This window comes from Amphiura filiformis, unplaced genomic scaffold, assembly GCF_039555335.1.
Source record: "Amphiura filiformis unplaced genomic scaffold, Afil_fr2py scaffold_26, whole genome shotgun sequence".
Lineage (NCBI taxonomy): Eukaryota > Metazoa > Echinodermata > Ophiuroidea > Amphilepidida > Amphiuridae > Amphiura > Amphiura filiformis.
The window spans coordinates 995,932-1,013,906 of record NW_027305490.1 but is presented as its reverse complement, the minus strand read 5'-3'; the positions used below and the strand labels follow the sequence as shown (position 1 = coordinate 1,013,906).

General features: G+C 33.3%; 1 protein-coding gene across 2 annotated transcripts in view; it reads left to right on the top strand.

Moving 5' to 3' along the window:
* The first annotated feature begins 21 nt into the window (after positions 1–21).
* LOC140143741 (transcriptional adapter 2-beta-like) overlaps positions 22–17,975 on the top strand; it is a 53,246-nt gene continuing 35,292 nt past the window's right edge. For both annotated transcript variants that reach the window (XM_072165554.1, XM_072165553.1), the window contains exons 1-8: positions 22–105; positions 205–302; positions 2,224–2,283; positions 12,783–12,871; positions 13,795–13,886; positions 14,322–14,378; positions 14,786–14,889; positions 15,638–15,710. In XM_072165554.1, the coding sequence (XP_072021655.1) occupies positions 69–105; positions 205–302; positions 2,224–2,283; positions 12,783–12,871; positions 13,795–13,886; positions 14,322–14,378; positions 14,786–14,889; positions 15,638–15,710 (610 nt within the window). In that variant the 5' untranslated portion in view covers positions 22–68. The remainder of the gene's footprint in view (positions 106–204; positions 303–2,223; positions 2,284–12,782; positions 12,872–13,794; positions 13,887–14,321; positions 14,379–14,785; positions 14,890–15,637; positions 15,711–17,975) is intronic.

The following is a 17,975-nucleotide window of genomic DNA, read 5'->3' as shown; positions in this document are numbered from 1 at the left end:
TTCGTTCTAGAAAGTAGCATGGTTGGCAACATGCAAGATTATAATTGCTTTGCATTGTGGGAAAGGTCATGACGTCACCGGGCGATCCCGAGCCGAAAATGGCTGGTGAGTATTAAAATTTTTCCGTCTCTCACTTTTTATTTTTAATTATTTTGGGCAATTTTAAGTAGAATTTAACCGTTTTACAATGACTGTCTATTTCAGATCCTCCTACTCGGTGGTACTGCAATTATTGCCAGGACGAGCTCAAGTCGTTCAGCGTAAAATGCTGCAAATGTCCCGACTTTGATCTTTGTTTACAGGTAAGCACGCATAGGTTTATACGGCTGACTACAGTCGATACACGCAGACACAGCCCGCATTGAGTGCAGGGTCAGTCCGCTGTGGCAATTTAAAGGGAAGCTTTGCTCGCTGTGTGTGTGTGCACAGCACGGCGGCCATCGTTGTGCACATCTTTTCGGATGAGATAAAGTCATTGATTAAAGCTATGCAGCTGTAAATAGTAGGACAAAGCAAAGCCCTGCCCCCTTTGTTTCCTGGTTGTGTTTGTTGATTTAATTTTGTGTAGAACTAGAATTAATGTTGTGTGCATTGAAATATGCATGGTGTACTACACTACAGTACAGTCCCTGTATACTACTGGTATTCCTAATTTGTACAGAGTACATATGTTTAATATGGCCACAATATATATTACAGTGTATTGTATCCCCACCATGCAAACATCATGGCATTAACATTTTTAATTATTAATCAATCACATTTATTTATTTATCAGCAGTTCAGCACAATACCAGTTTACCTTAGTTACTGCCATGCCTGGTTCCATGTATCACGGGCCGGGCCATGTATGCAAGCTTAGCCTAAAATAAAACCCTTCATGCTAAAAATATAAAAAGGATGCCTAACAATTAAATTACTAGGAGTAACAATGTATTAACTGATTAAAAATATTGATGTAATAAATATGATTATTAATAATAATAGCAAATAAAGTAAGAAAAAAAACCATGTAGGCCTATATCGTCCGGACTTTGTCAAAAATCGGTGAGGGAGGCCCTTTAATATTATTTGTACATTGTAATATTATATTATTATTATATTATTATTATTATATTAATATTGTATATGTATATTGTAATGTTATTTTTTTATCATTCATTAAGTGTAAAATTGCAATTGCAAAGTGTTTGTCAACACATCATTAAAACGGTGAGGCCCCTAATAATTTTTTATTTCCCCAAACCCCTGTAGACCCCTAGCTTGAAGAGAGTGTTTGCAATGTGTTTTACAAATGATAATCAAGAACTTCTTCACATCTCATTTCAACCATTTTAGAAACAATGTAAGGGAGCAAATAATAAAAATATTTGAAAAAAATCCAAAAATCGGTGAGGTCGGGGAGTCGGGACGATATAGGGCCTACATGTTATTTATTTTACTTGGCCTAATAATAAAATAGTAATTAATATCAAATAAGAATAACAGTACAACTGCAAATAATTAGGCATAGAATATTCTATAAAATTTAATAATTATATTACTGGTATTATTAAATTGAAGTAGGATATCCCAATTTTGGTAGGACTTTCCAATTTCAGTATAATTTTGTAAAACTAGATTATAAGCATGAGAATTTTCAGGCTTTTGCCTGAATTCCGGCCGTTTTATTGTCCAAATTTACGCATTTTGTTTCAGCCGTTTTTGGTTTAAAGGCTGAATTCATGCACTTTTTCAGGCAGTTTTCAAATAAGCCTTTCTCATGCCTGAGATAAAGAAGTGAATTATTAGTCAGCACGGTGTTGCATGGTGCAACTGCAAGTGTTATGTTTTAAAATTCATAATTATTCCTTTAGCAAATCTAGTGACATCTGATCTAATATGTTATACCTGTTGACAGACAATCCCAGCTTGACCCCAGTGCATCATGTGCATTAAATTTCAATGAAAACATTGATCCATTCTAAACAAAGAACCCGATCAGTGGGATATGGAATCCGGTGTCCTGTGTAAACACTGATCGGAAGCAAACAGTTGAATATCCAACTCTCCCCTCCAGACTTCTCATCACAAAATGTGATGAAGGTCAGCATCAGGGATCAAATGATACATCCTTGTGTTTTATATACTGGTCACAGTATAATTATACCATCAATGTACTGTCTATGATTATAAACAGCAACCAATTATAACATCTTCATTGCATTCTTTCCAATCCTGCAGTGTTTTTCATCTGGTGCTGAAATTGGAACCCACCAAAGAGACGATGACTACCAGATTGTGGTAAGTGCTACTTCAATTTAGGCGTTATGTTCCGGGGTTATGTGGTGATATTGAAAGTTGATTTTCTGTCAGAGTCATCCAATTTGGGGTAATGGACAAAAGAAGGGAAGAATAAGATAATATTTATTATTTAATCAAAAATGGTAAAAGATGGTAAATGAATAATACAAAATAGGAGCAGAAATGGAAAGGATGAATTCCAAATGTTGTGATTTGCTTGCTTTTTTGTTTTTTGTTGGGTTTTTTTTTGGGGGGGGGGTGTTCTTTGTTTGTTTTTTGGTGTTTTTTGTTTTGTTTTTTTCCCTCTCCAAATACCAAATAGATGTTTAATGCATTTCTGTAACATTGTCTCAAGTGAACCATTTAAGTCCAATTGCAACCATTAGTCCATTGTTATGGATTGATGAATTGAAGTGTGTGAAAATATTGGATCCAAAGCATAATGATACAATTGGATGCTTTACGCCCAATATTTATTAGTCTCGCTATAGTTTTAAAATATTAGACAAGACCTAAACTCATAGTTCGACCAATAAATATTTTTATATCAAACTAGGGTAATTGGTGCTATATGAGATCCTTCATTGACATGCAGGGACTGGCTTTTGGAATTTGCAGGAGAGCATTAAATAGCTCTTCTGGAGCCTTCAAGAAGAGCTGTTTAGAGCATTTACAATAGAATGTAAGGAGAGAATGGTCAACTAAGGAGAGCTAAAAGTCACTCTCCTATATCAGATTTAAGGAGAGCAGTAGAGAGTGATTGCTCTCGCTCTCCTCAAAAGGCAGTCCCTGGACATGTATTGTTGATGCCGAAGGTCATAGGTCATTTGATGTTAACTTGTAAAAAAAGGCTGAAAATGTTAAATTGTTTAAATTTTATGTTATGTAACTTCATTTCAACAATGCGATACAGAGATGGAATATTTGATGGTTTGGTGAAGTGGACTTGATTTCTTCAACCAAGCCAAAATGACAAATACTCCCATAATCATTGATTCAATATAAAAACAAAACGCTCATTATTTCTATCTATTAGATTATTTCCAAATACTGTAACAAATCGCGATTGAAGAGGTTCATCAGGTCTGTTAATTAATCGGCTATTTAGAATTCATTTGTCAAGACCAAATGAAAAACTTATGTTTTTTAGAACTCAAAATAACTGTACTAAATCTGTTTATAATTTATTTTGCCAATGAGATACACATAACATAGTTGTTTAGATTGCTGTACCCATAAGCATTTGTATTTGAAACTCTTATGATATGAGGAAATGCAACTTTTCAGGACTTGTTTAAGTTGTTGACTATGCTGATGTTTAGCATGCCATATCTTTTGTGTACAATGTACTGTAGTACACATACATGCTGAAAAGACCTGTGTGCATGTAATTATTTCCACTACTTATCAAGGAAATTATTTATAGAAAAGTTTGCCTTTACTTTACCAATCAGTTTAAATACCTTCTGTGAAATGCATTGGAAATGCAACCTGGGCTCCCTTGCACTTGCTATGCAAAATCATTGGAGCATATAAATAACAGACAGAGTTCCACTTTTAAGATTTATTCACAGAAATGTCAAGCATGATTTAAAGGGTTGCTTCAAACTTGTAATGGGTCACTGAACTTATTCAAGCATTGGTGCATGCTCATTACTGGATAGGTGCCACACCCCCTTTGCAACAACTGCCAACCAGCAACTTCTTACTGGTCTTATTGATGTAAATTTAGGAATGTATACAGTGGTCACTTATACTAAGCACCATCATGATTCATGACTGTATTTTTATGAAACCCCAAAAGTTTTTGTAGGTCACCAAAGTCATTTATAATGCAACCAGTTTTGGAATTTACAAGAAGTCTAATTGCAAGAACCATCACGCTGGTTCCCACACCTTTCTCAAATCCCAATCACATAATAATATTAAGTCTGTTTCCCAGGGTCATGCTGCAGTAGTTTTCACCCTGCATGTACCTTTTAGAATCTTAAGTTGTAGAATGGTGCCACTATCTGTGGTATAGAATGAGTATCATCATTCTTATTCTCATTAAATTTGTACTTTCCATAATGCATAGACCTCCACCGCTACACAATGTGGAAAATTGTAAGATTATTATATCAAGTTCATGATATTGGTAAAGATTATTTTAGCTAACCAAGTAACTAGTGGCCAACTAATAGAGCATGCCAATCTGATTACCATAATAACATCCAGTCACAATGCACTGCTGCGAGTAACTCCCGAGACCTATTCAGGTACCATTTCATGCTCTTTTTACTATCGGTCAGCGACTCTATTCACGTTTGTAGAAACTGACACGCCCCCTAATCAGGGACATTCCAATGCCCTTTTCATTTGTGTATGAATAAAGCCTGGATCTAAATCAGTAGAAAATGTCATAATTTAGTTATTTTGATACATCAGTTGATCATGAAGATAAAAATTAAAATAGGTTATTTGTTAAAGGTACCAGTGCAGTGGCAATTTAATAAATGTTAGCTTGTTGGTGAAAACAAAAAAATGAGTATCTTACAGAGAAAATGGTTTTTTTTGTTGTTTTTTTCAGTAGAGAAGTATTATAGTGAAAAGTTGTTATCTTGCTGGTGCTGTGATCATGATGTTTGTACGCACACATCAAATTAAACATGTTTTAATGTAAGAGTTAATGTTAATTCAATGCATTGCATTGAAATATATGAATTTTGGGGATTTTCATTTCAGTGCATTGGAATTGAATTGGAATAAAAATGATTTGGTTTGGGCATGAATTGAATTGGATTGGAATTGGAATAATTGTGAGCAGTGAAGAATTGAATTGGATTGGAATTGAAATAAATTTTCTTCCAGAGTGACATAACATCAGTAGGAGCCAAGATATTAGATATTGGTAGTACTAGCCCAGTAGTACTAATATTCAGGGTAGTATACGCGGGTCAGGTTTAACCGGCACTGACACTAGCCGACTGGAAATTAATTTTTCCTCATAAAAAGACCAAATAAACATCTGTTTAGAAGGGTGATACACCCGTAGTCTATGCCACGATCCCCTGCGCTCCTTAAAAAGATTTGGCTAGCTATAACTCTGTTAGTATAAAAGTATTATTAAGTTGGGTATAGTTTTTTATTTGCACATTTTTTACAAGGTGTACATATCCTTGTGTACAAGGTCAGTGTCCAATCAAATAGATTTGTATGTAAACACCGATGCACTGACCCAAATAGTAAATACAGTGTAATTTTTGTGCGATCAATTTTTCACACTGAATGCTGTTATATTTAAAGATGGCTGCTATGCCAGACAAATGGTTGCTATGGTGACCTTGCCTACTACTAGTAAATTTTCACTTGGTTTTCACAGTTCAGTGATCGTATTTGATGTAGTTGTCTGATGCTCTGTTCCAGATAGACAAGTGAGCCAATTGAACAAGGGATCATTTACATTATTGGAACAAAATGACAATGAATACAAATTCCACAATAGAATGGTATTGACCTGGCTTGGGGTTAAGGATAAAAGACGTGAACAAATTTAGTGTTAGAAATGTAGAAGGTTGTCTTTTGTGTTGTTCATGAGATTGATTAGAATTGGATTCAAAAGTGTAGGCCCTATACATTTGAAATATATATTAAAAAAAATTGTCATTTAGTGGATACCCCTGCATTGCAGAATAAGGCATGAAATCTTTGAAACTCATTTATTTGTATTTAAAAATGCCATCATTTCTCAACTGAAAATGTTAAAACATCAACTGTTTAAAACTAAAACAAAACAACAAAAAAAAACACAACCAAACTAATTATGCCAATTTCAAATGAAATAAACTTTTTTAGGTTTCTGGTTTTTTTTGTTGTTGTTAAATTTCTCTACACTGTTTTAATTTTTGGTTTAAATACCATTTCAAGCAACATTTGTATACTTTTAAATAACTATACACTCTATGAAAAATTGTTTCTTTTGTTGACCATTTTATGGTTAATTTACACTAAAAAGTGTCTTTGAATAGAAAATAATTTAATGCATGGTTTAATTAATTGAGCTTCAGTAACTTTGCCCCCTGGTGAGCTTATTAGTTTCACATTCAGTGGCAGAGTTCATAAACTCTTTGTAAGTTGGTCAATTTTACGGGGATGAGTTTGGCCTGCCCCAGGGTGAGTTTCACTGTCTCTTTCCATGCAATTGATAGGTGTGGTACTTGCTTTCAATTGCGGTATTTTAAAATTATTATTATGATTATTTGTATAGTAATTTTTAATTTTGATTATAATTGTTATTATTATTAAATTATTATTATCATCATTAATTCATCATCATCATCATCATCATCATCATCATCATCATCATCATCATCATCATTATTGTTGTCGTCATTGTCATCATCATTGTGAAATTTTAAATGCATTTATCAATATCTCTGCATGTTGCTCCTTATGGTGTGTGCAGTATGTAGATCTGTATGAAAAAATGGGGCAATTTATGTTAAAATGTTGTGTGAAGTAGAGTTCATTCAGTTGAACAAAGTGTGACCCTACAGTAGGAGGTCTTTGTATTATATTATACCATTGAAAGTTTATATGTTTACATACAACTAGTCTACAGTTATTAGGACAAAGGGACATTTTATTTACACATCTATGGACACCTGTTGAATTCTGCACATTTGAGCAAAAATAATGGGTTATCATGGTTACAGTAGCATGCTACAATTTCAGCTAAGTTTAAATTTAAGAACAACTAAAATATTAAATAAATGTAACATACAGTACCATAATGAAAAATACATTTTCACTTGATAACATGGCATCAAAATAATGTGCTATTTAATATCAGAATTCTAGTTCAATGTTAAACAAGCACATTGACATATTTTAGGGATCAGTAATGTTTTCGTTTCTGCAATGTCTCATTGCAACAAAAAAGGGAGCAAATAAAGGGTTATTCCTTCATGTAATTTTACACGAAATTAGGGTTAGGGTTAGGGTTAGAGTTAGGGTTAGTTTAGGGTTAGGATTAGGGTTAGGATTAGGGTTAGGATTAGGGTTAGAGTTAGGATTAGATTACACGAAATAATTACATGAAGGATCGACCAAATAAAGAGAGAAAGCAAATTAATATTTTTACCAAAACTATGAAAGGTCATTTTATTTTATTAAATTTCAGTGAAACTGAATTGACATGCCTATAAATTGGAAGTTTGTAATAGTCATTTAAAAGAATAAGAAAAGAAACACACACAAAACATTATATAATTTAATTTACATCAGCCATTAAAAAAACATTGCAAATGTAATTTTAATCACAAACAGGCTACAACTGAAATAGTAGTTGAAAGGGTATACATTTTAAAATACAGCTTTTTGGTTAGTTATCCACTGATACACTCACTTGTTTTATAGAAAGTGTATGAGATAGCATTAAGTCATCGGACAAAAATGGAAAGAAAAAATTAACAAAATGTAAATTAAAATAATTTTAAATAGCAGTATGAAGTGGCACACAGTGCATAGTATGTGTGCACAGGTTACTCGCAGAGAAGCCAATATCATTAGCTGTACATCAAGCGGCTGTGTGTAACAGGAGACAGTATTATGAAGAACGGCGACTCATCATTTAAAGCAAAAATATCAGAAATATTATCCATCATTTCTCTAGACCCGTGCACATTGTGAGGTGCACTATGTAGTTGTCGTTTTGATTCAGCAGGGCTGCTACTATGCAACTGAATTTATGTGTGTGTGCAGCTGAGAATTTATCCATTACTAATTAACATGTTTTTGAAATAGCTGAGGATCATATAAATTTGACATGGTATCATATAAAATGTTTTAAATATAGTGGTTGTAGAGACATAAAATCTCATCTGAACATCAGTTATCAAGTCAGGTATTGGTTTTATTTTATTTTATTTGTAAAATCATGGAAGTACAATGTGCCGTCTATATAGGTTATAATAATGACAAGAAGAGTAATAAATTATTAATTGCTTTATTTATAAGTGTTATTCATAGCCTCAGTGAAAACATCTCAGGAAATGCAAGAAGCTCTTGTCACTCAGTCAACGAGACTTGCCTAAAAGCCTGTTGCAATGTCAAAATTAAAATTTACACTTCTGCAGAGCTCTTTTTGCCCAATTTTAAATGCTCACTTCCTATAGAGAGAGGAAAATATGTTGCTGGTTTTGTGTTTCAGATTTACTGACATACTGTTAGTCTTTAGAGTTCAATTATAGTCTATTATGTTTGAGGTGCTTTATTTTGACAAAGTGAAAATAATCTTTTAAAAAATTAGTTGCTTTACAGTATACTGCAGTGTTAACTGGACATTAAATGAATGAGTCCCATACAAATATTGATTTCCTCAAACTATGCTGCTGTAATATTACTGTATTTCCTGCAGGTGGATGACTTGCCAATTCCATTTAACAATTATTATTATTTCTGTCAAGTAATTCTACATACTAATGACTAAATCAAATTAATAATATTGACAGTGACATTGCCCTATACCTTATTCTACTGTATAGATGTTCTGACTGTGAGATTTAAACTATAACCACGTTGCATCAATGGGAAAATACTTTAATATTTAAAATAGATTTGATATTTAATGTTTTAAAATCAAGCAATGAAAAAAAATATATGTCCTATAAGCTTCTAAAAAGCTTTACTTAAAAAATAAATGAGACTTCACTTTTATTAAATTTTGTTAAAAATCTTTCATTTTTAGGAATTAAGGAAACATGAAAGATGTTAAGATTCTATGTATTCGTAGATCACCAGTCACTTGCTGATATATACATGTGTGTCAATTATTATTTAAAAAATCTTGTAGAATTTATATAAATATTATACAGATTTGATAGCATTTTTGATGAACAAATTGGCAGGTATGTGCATTGTATGCAAAAATAGCCCTTAACATGCTCAACTACAAATTGATATATGTGGCACATGTCTGCATGATGCATTGAGGTAGCAATAACCTCATAACTACAGACAAGGTTCCATCAACAAACATTCCCAGTATAATTAACCCCTGGTCAGTCATACACCATGGGTATCACTTTTGTCTGCTCATCTATTTATATGCAGCACGCTTAACGCTCCAGGGGATGTGTGGTCACATTATAGTGATAACTTTGTTTGATGGATTAATTTTTTACGTCTTTAATGTACAATTTTGTAGTTATTCAGGGAATATTTTATGTTTGTTGTTATTTATTTTTAGATTTTATTTTTGTGCCATACTTTAATTTGATAAAAAAATGAATGACACCAATGGTTATTCTCATCAACATGGCTAAGTTCTACCAACAGTAATTGACACTATCATAATCATATAAACCTGAGACCTCTTTAAAATTGAAATCCAATATCAGGCAATTATTTGTATTATTATTTTTTTAATGAAAGGCATAAAATTCTGTAAAATATGTGCATAGTTCCCTAGATTATAATAAAATTTACAATGCTGAAGCTCTGAAAATAACTGTAAAAATGTGTGCAAAACTATGCGCAGCACACTCCTGGCCCTAGGCATGTTCATTGAATGTGTTTAGAATTGATATCAAGCAATTCAGGATGTAACTTGTGCAAGTTGTATTTTTCACAAAAGATGTTGAAAATAACAGATTTTTAGCAAGGAAGTTGCAAATTCTTCCTTAGTTTCCATTTCCTGTTAGGGAACAAGGTCAACAACAGGCCATTGTGTATGAAGTCAAAAAACAATAAGGCACAAAATACAGAGTTCATTTCATATTAAATTTACATGGGGCTTACATCCCCGGCTTACATCTTAATTTTCTTCATCAAATCAGTTATTAAATTGTCAATTGTCAGCACATTTTTTAATCAAGTGATTATGTGAATGTTTATTAAAATTATGGCATACAGAAAATAATTATTCTCTTTTTGTCTTGAAATAGATAAAAAAAAAAAAAAATGACAACAAAATAATGACAAAAAAATATGCAATTGAGCAGTGCAATATTCATGGATATCAAGAAATGCATGTGTTTACAGAATTACAGGGACACCATGCGCTGAGTGATATTACTGGTTGATTGGTAACTGAACAGAGAAAATCAGTGAAAAGTCACGACTCTGTCCAATCCATTTAATATTAGCATCTAGTCTCAGCCCAAGGCTTAGTGGTAGTGCCAGATTACTTCATTTATGACATTTTAAGCATACAAATTTCTTCATATTTATTATCATATTAATTTATTCATTTAATGAAAGATTGTTGTTTTCAGGAAATCTTTCAAATCAGAGAATTGAATTTTCAGAAAGTTTCTTCAGGTATTACTATCTTCGTTTAATACAAATTTATATTTTTGCCTATTTATTACTATAAAATTGATGCGAAAGAATTAAAGGTCCGTAACCCGATCGACAGCATCATCCCCGATTTTTTTTCATTGTTGATGAGGTTTTGGTATCACATAATAGATACTATTTTTCTCATTACTATCCTGAAATTTGACGCTCCAAGTCGATGTATTTCGGAGAAATCATGAATCACAGCGGTTTTACAGGTATACCAGTTTGTAAACAATGGTAAATACTTTGGAATTCTGGGAGGGAATTATGAGCGAAATATCAGTCACCGCAAGACGGTGCGCCGTATATAGTTATGAAAACGGCAACGGAAAGCGTGGTGTGCTAAATAGCTCAATTGACTAGCGTTTGTTTTTACCGAGAGGTACCGGTTCAAAACCCGGTCTCTGAAGGGTTTTTTCCTCTCCATTTTACCCAAACTTTTTTATATTCATTTGAAATGTACATATTGCAAGGGGAAATATATTTTGTTTCCTGTTTTTCTGAAACGGTACGAAAAAAAACCATTTTCCGTTCAATACGGCCCGGGCATTGTACAGCATGTAAGAATTCGTCATTGCCTGCCCAGAATGCAATTCACGTATACCAAGGTATTGGATTGCAAATTTGGCTATTTATTCACATTTACGCTGAAAATGCTCTCGCTTTTTTCACAAAGCAGCATAAAGGAGGCGATATTTGATATTATTATGTAATTTTAAAGACAATCCATATCCAAAACCAATAGGGTTACCCCCCTTTAAAAGAGATTGCACATGAAGTTTATCAACATTTAGTCTCCATGATGGTAAAATTGTTGCTTCCAAGACAAACAAACAAATTGATTGTATCTTCAAATACAATAATGTAATGCAGGGTATCATAAGGGTATCATAATAGAACCACAATGTAAAGCTGGCTGTATTGGTGGTGTTAAACCACTTTTTTTTTTAAATGTAGTTTATTTTTAGCAATGGTAATTATATTTAGATAAATTTATTGTAAAATAAAACTGGTTTTTTTTTTCTTCTTTCTTAAAATGGTTTGGTTCATTTGGAGCTGTCTGCAATCCCAATGTAGAATTAATGTGTAGATTGGTATATCTTTTTAATCAGTGAAAATTGAATGACTGTGAAATAAAGACGGTTTTATGTCCCAGTATAGTGTAATTGGATACACGTTTGTGAATTTGTCAGCAAGAGAAGAATAGTGTACAGTCCATAACATTAGACAACTTAATTTTCGCAAGCTTCAAAAAACATCAATATTATGAGAAGATTAGTTTTAAACATAAGGAAATAAATGATATTAGAAACCTGCCTTTATTTTTGCAATTTTCAATATGATAGTAGAAATTGCTGTTCTTGAAAAAAATCTTGTCAACTAGTGTATTGTACACATAAAATGCTTGTGAAAGAAAACTGTTGTGAAAATAGTGTGCATAGACAGCTAGGTTTGTATGTGTGTTTTTGTACTAAAATCAGATCACGAACTGCATGTACCCTTGCACATATTATTACCTAGATGCAACTATGTGCTGTGTATATTTTTAGCAAGACTAGCTATGTTTTTTGCAGTCTTATTTATGTGTATTCTAAAGCAGGCTCAGTTGCTCTGGGGTTGTGGGGGTCCTACCAGGTATGCCAGCATCGCAAGGTGACTGGAGTGCAATCGGTATAGTGTCAGGGAAGGTCTGTCACACTAGTAAATGTGAGAAAAAATTTGGTATCATAATGAGTTCACCCCACCAATAAGGTTTCATATGTATCATAGATGTGCTTACATAACCTGCAAGTGACTAAGCCAAAAGCCATGTATTGAAGACAAAATAAGACTTTTTTTAACAGAGCTTCAACTTTGTCAATACTGCTGTTTTCCTCATTTTTGCCAAAATGCCATTTTGAAAATACCCAATGACAATCTGAATGACTTGTCCTTCACATTTAAGTAACTTGTACTGCCTTTCAATGTTTTTGCACTTTCGATGGGATCACTGAATGGACCTTTAAATGAAAGTTTGATTATTTTACTCTCTCTTCGCCAAATGCCATAAGACCCTACAATACAACATAAAGTAGGATTTCACCCTTCAGAATGCTTTAACAGCTCAGTTACTATGGTAATAAAGGGTCCTGTGCGTTATTTAATCAAATCTTTCATTTCTGTTTCACCCTCTACAGGACCATGCTCTGTTTGAAGGCAGCGATTGGAGTGTTAGCGAGGAATATGCTCTACTAGATGGTGTAGAAACATTTGGCTTTGGAAATTGGTAAGACACATTTTGGGTGAAATATGCTCAAACTAGCATTTTTTCTTCCGTAAGGTAGATATTTTCCATGGATTGCAGCATTACATGGAACACATGTATGACACAGAAGTAACCAACACATGACACAGAAGCCTATCTGAAGTTCAAACCTATCCATAATAATTCTATGGCAGAGTTATGAGAGGTTTTCACTAGGTTTAATTTTCATGATTTTATCAATTCTGGACATTTTAGTGGGTGTTTAATTTGTGTTTCCAAATATATTCACATTAATTATATTATAAGTACTATGTGTGATAAATATTTTTGTATGGTTAAATATTCGCGGCAGCCTGTTTAACCGCAGAAAGTACAAAATTACCCCCCCCCCCCCCACCGCTATACAGTAAGATGGATTGCAAATGTTAGTGAAATCCTCCCCTGGATCTGTAAAAGATCTTTGTCTTAAAAAAAGCGTAGTGATCTATAGTGTGCTACGCACAGGCACAATGCCTAGACGTTGATCCACAAGCCTCAGCACACTTTACAGGTTGTCGCTGACCACTACGGCCCACATCATTCCATAAACCATTAAACAACAATTCAGGGACTTTGCTGCTTCAAGAGAGCGCACCCTAGACATTCCACAAATAACTTCGCAACCAGGATCAGCTTCCCGAATTTCATACAAGTTACAACGAGACAAATTAGCAGTAAGTTCTTTGTCGAAGAGAGGCACCTCCAGGGTTCGAACCCGCAACCTCTCGCACCATAGTCGATCACCTTATCAATCGAGCTAACTTGACTGCAAAGCATTAAAGATACAGGATACTTATAACAGTAATAAGGAGAAGTCAGGTACTGTGTGATAATATAAAGCAAGTAACAAGTTATCAATTATCTAAGCTTTTCTTAACTTACGATTTTATTTTTATATTACTCAGGGCGGATGCAGCCAACCATGTAGGGACCAAATCACAGGCAGAGGTCACAGAACATTACAACAGTACTTTTATATTAGGCAATGTAGGAAGAGGTGAGCATTTGATTACAAGAAAGAATGTACATCAGAGAATCATGTGCTCAAGGTGTAGCCAAATATGTAGCAATGGATTAATGTTACCATTTCATTCACATTACACCTAAGCTGTAACTGTAAACCCTGAAACAAAAGCACACATGATGCTCTCCATGAGGTCTTAAGATGACTGTTAGTAGTTTATCAAGAGTTCAGCTCTCGGACATGGCCCTCTCAAGGGAAAACTACACCCTACTTATGTTTTCTGACCAAGAATACCAAATATTTTCAAATTGAACCATTAAAAGACAAAAACTTTGATTAAAAATAAGACAATGACACCAGTGAAAACATATAAATTAATTTGTTTGAAGTTGTCTGATAGATAATTATATCAGTAATAGTAATTTAGTAGATGTCATTTTCACAATTTCATAATGTTTACTTTTACAGTTACAATACCAGATAAACTTACTTCCAAAGTTATAGATCACACTGGACCTGAGGAAGGTAAGTGGAACCTGTTTGAAGCAAGAAAGATAAATTGAAATGTGTAGAATGTAAAATTAAAAGCAAGCAATCATTAATTACCATTTAAACATCTTGCTCCATGATGTGATCCATCCAATGCTCTGAAATGTGGAACTCTGACAAATCGCTATAATTTTTTTAAGGAAATAAGTAACATTGTTACAAGTAAGGTATAAAATTGTGTAGAACAAATTTGTCCACGTGACTGTTAAATTCTTGTATTAAGCATAAATTTCTTCATTGATTACCTGTATACTAATAGTGCAGAGTTGATCCTGAATCTCACTGCTCACTTGAGAGCCAGTCAGAATGTATGAATTGACTCTCTTTAGAATACATTTGATCTTTTTTCATGTATTGATGATTCTTTTGCATTTACTTTGCAGGTCCGTTATCTCCAAGTCTCAGTACTACGTTTACTCCTGTAGATATTACATTAGCTGATCAGTCAGAATTAGGATATATGCCTCATAGAGATGACTTTGAAAGAGTAAGTAAAGATAGAAAAAGTCAGATGGGTCTATGCTAATTCATACATTCACATACACACTCATCGTAGGATGCAGAATTTTGTTTTTGTACATCATTTTTGTTGTTTTTTCCTGAAAATCAACTGATTTTACAAAAATGATGTATGGGAAAAAATATCACCCCCGGGACACCCCTGGAACTGGATGAATAATCTACACAAAGATCGCAGAGGTTACTTTCTGATTTCCCACTATCTAACAGTGGACATTTTGTGTATTTAATGTGGATGTTGTAAAACCTGTATCTATCAACTGGGAACTAGTTTATTTGTTCCAAAAATTCACCTTGTTTAGGCATATTTTGGCATTTATTGTCTCAATTAAGTTATTCTGGGAATAGTTTGGCATGACAACTTTGCGAAATTTTGCTCATGTTGGAAATGTTGTCCAGTACGCCACTACATGAAATACATGCTCACACACACATGAACCTGTTTGTGTTTTCACTGCAAATTTGCAGATGCCGCATACACTTTGTAAAAGCCGTCTGGCGCGTTGCTAGAAAAGCGAGAGAAACAAAATTGCACTTTTTACGCATGCATTTGCAGGGAGAACCTCGTTTTGGTAGCAAGATGGCAGATCTGTGTAAAGGGCGAATAGTGCATTTTTCAATCCAAATCTAATTTATTTTGTACAACTTTTCTTATGAATTTGTGTTGTGGAAACCATTGCTACCTTCTACTTCAAGGTTGATATTTCTCATTGCAGGAGTTTGATAATGATGCAGAAACATTAGTGAGTCATCTAGCTGTAACAATAGAAGATGATGACTTAGATATTAGTAAGTAGACTTCAATGTTATAAAATATAGTATACAAATATTGAATGTTTATGAGTTCAATGGTAAGAATATTTCCATGAGGTGAAATATGGACTGTTCCGTTCGAGGCTTTGCCGAGTTGAATGGAACAATTCATATTTCACCGCTTCCATTGAACGAATAAAAACATTCAATATTTGTTTTATATAACTCATATATGGGTAAAGTCAAAAATAATGGCACCGTTTGGTTTTTGATGCCTGCTATGCAAATGAAAAAGACCAGCAAAGAAATTCATCTTTTAAAAATTGTGTTATGATTTTCTCTTTAACCACAGCAATTTGTAGTGTCATAGCTGTCATGTAAAAAATAATATGACCAATTTTCTTCCCCATATGGTCAGGAGTGTTACACTTTAGCGTGACAAGAAAAGAGGTACTTGCTTTTTAATCATGCACTGTAAAAAATATACAAGTTGCAAAGTGTTGCATGGGTTTTCATGGCATTTTGTGAAGTGTCTGCTATTATTAAGTACCAAATTCTTTCATATTAGTCACTTTTAAAATAGTCTACTTAGGAACATGTGAAGATTACATGGTGCAAAAAATAAAATATGTTCCAAAAATCACTTCTCGCCAGATTGTGTAGCATGTAAGGTTATGATGACAGTAATAATCTATTTCAGTCTGTTTAAAGTAAAAGCAACATTTGGGCCAAACTTGGAAAAAATAAAACTTGCATGATATCAAAACCGTTTTCTTTTTAGAGCGGGTTGAAAAGAGAAATTCTGTCTCGTCAGGAGTGTTACATCAGAATTCAACTTGATTTTTTTCATACACCAAGTTGGCAATATTCATACATTACTTTTTATGTTATTAGTGCATTGGAGAAGAAACTCAAAAACAAGAAAAATATTTGCCATTGCTTGAACATGTTTGCTACAGCTATCTAAATGTCAGGAGTGTTACACAGAATTAATTAATTGGCAATAATTCAAATTTCTGAAGAAATTACCAGTCTGTTGGTGTTCTTTTAGCCCTGAAAATATATTCCTGAAGCCAAACTGCTGCAATCATGATGTAAAGACCTTCATATTCAAGAAATATGTACATAAAAACATGGTTTTCATAGCTCGACCAAAATGTTACACTCCTGACAATCAATTGTAAGTAATAAAATAATGTAATTCAATTTTTTGCCCCTTTTTGAGATAGCCATAGATAGTGTCACCATAAAATTACAAAAACTACTTTATAAATTGTGATTTGCAAATTTATATATTTGAGGCTATACAGTTACTGTAGCAAAGTGTCAGGAGTGTTACAAAAACATGCAAGCTGGGCTCGAAAAACAACAATGAACGTAAATCACCTAAATTCTGTGCCTTTTTTGAGAGGGCCATAGATGTTGTCAACAAAAAATTACAAAGACTGTTTTAGAAAATGTAGTTTATAAAATATTTCAGGCCATACAGGTAGTGTACAGTGTCAGGAGTGTTACACAATAGTACTACTTTGATGGATCCTTACATCAATTTGAAGAACAATGTGATGCTAAAAACCTAAACACAGTTTTTGCACATCATATTGCATGATATAAACTTAAACAGAAAATAATTTAAGATGTTTCTTTTGACAAATAAAAACTTTTGTTCCTGATTTCCGCGAATTTTTAGGTGTTTAAATGAAAATTTTAATTTTTTTCCAAAACTTTGTTTCCATGTGAAAAATTCTGCATGACTATTTTAGTTTAGTGTCTAAGTAATTAATTAAAACTCAAAGAATTACATATTTGCATAATTTTGTCAAAATATAACAAGGAATGACATGGATCTTTTGTGTTATGTTTCTGAAGATTTTGGACTACTTTTGCCTATAAACCAGTTGAAAAAATATATAGTAATATTACTGAAGTAATTTTTTATTTTTCTTGAATTAAGATATGTTTTGCTTACAATAAGACAACAATTACATCTCTGAACACTGTTTGTAATTTTGACACTTTTGTCACACTTGGGTGCCATTATTTCTGATTATACCCATATATAAGCTCCCTTTCTTCCGCTTAATTTTATAAATCACCAAGAAAACAAAATAAATTAAAAAATATCTTAAATTTGTATTTATTTTAGAAGCAAAACCTGCACCTATAATTGGCGGGTCCAGATGGAAACCTTGCGCGTCTGTCAGCGTTGCTATGGTAGCTCCGCGTCAGTGCAATGGAAAAATGACCATTGTACTCGCGCGGAGTGCAATAGACCTTTTGCAGCTGGCCGCTAAAAGTAGC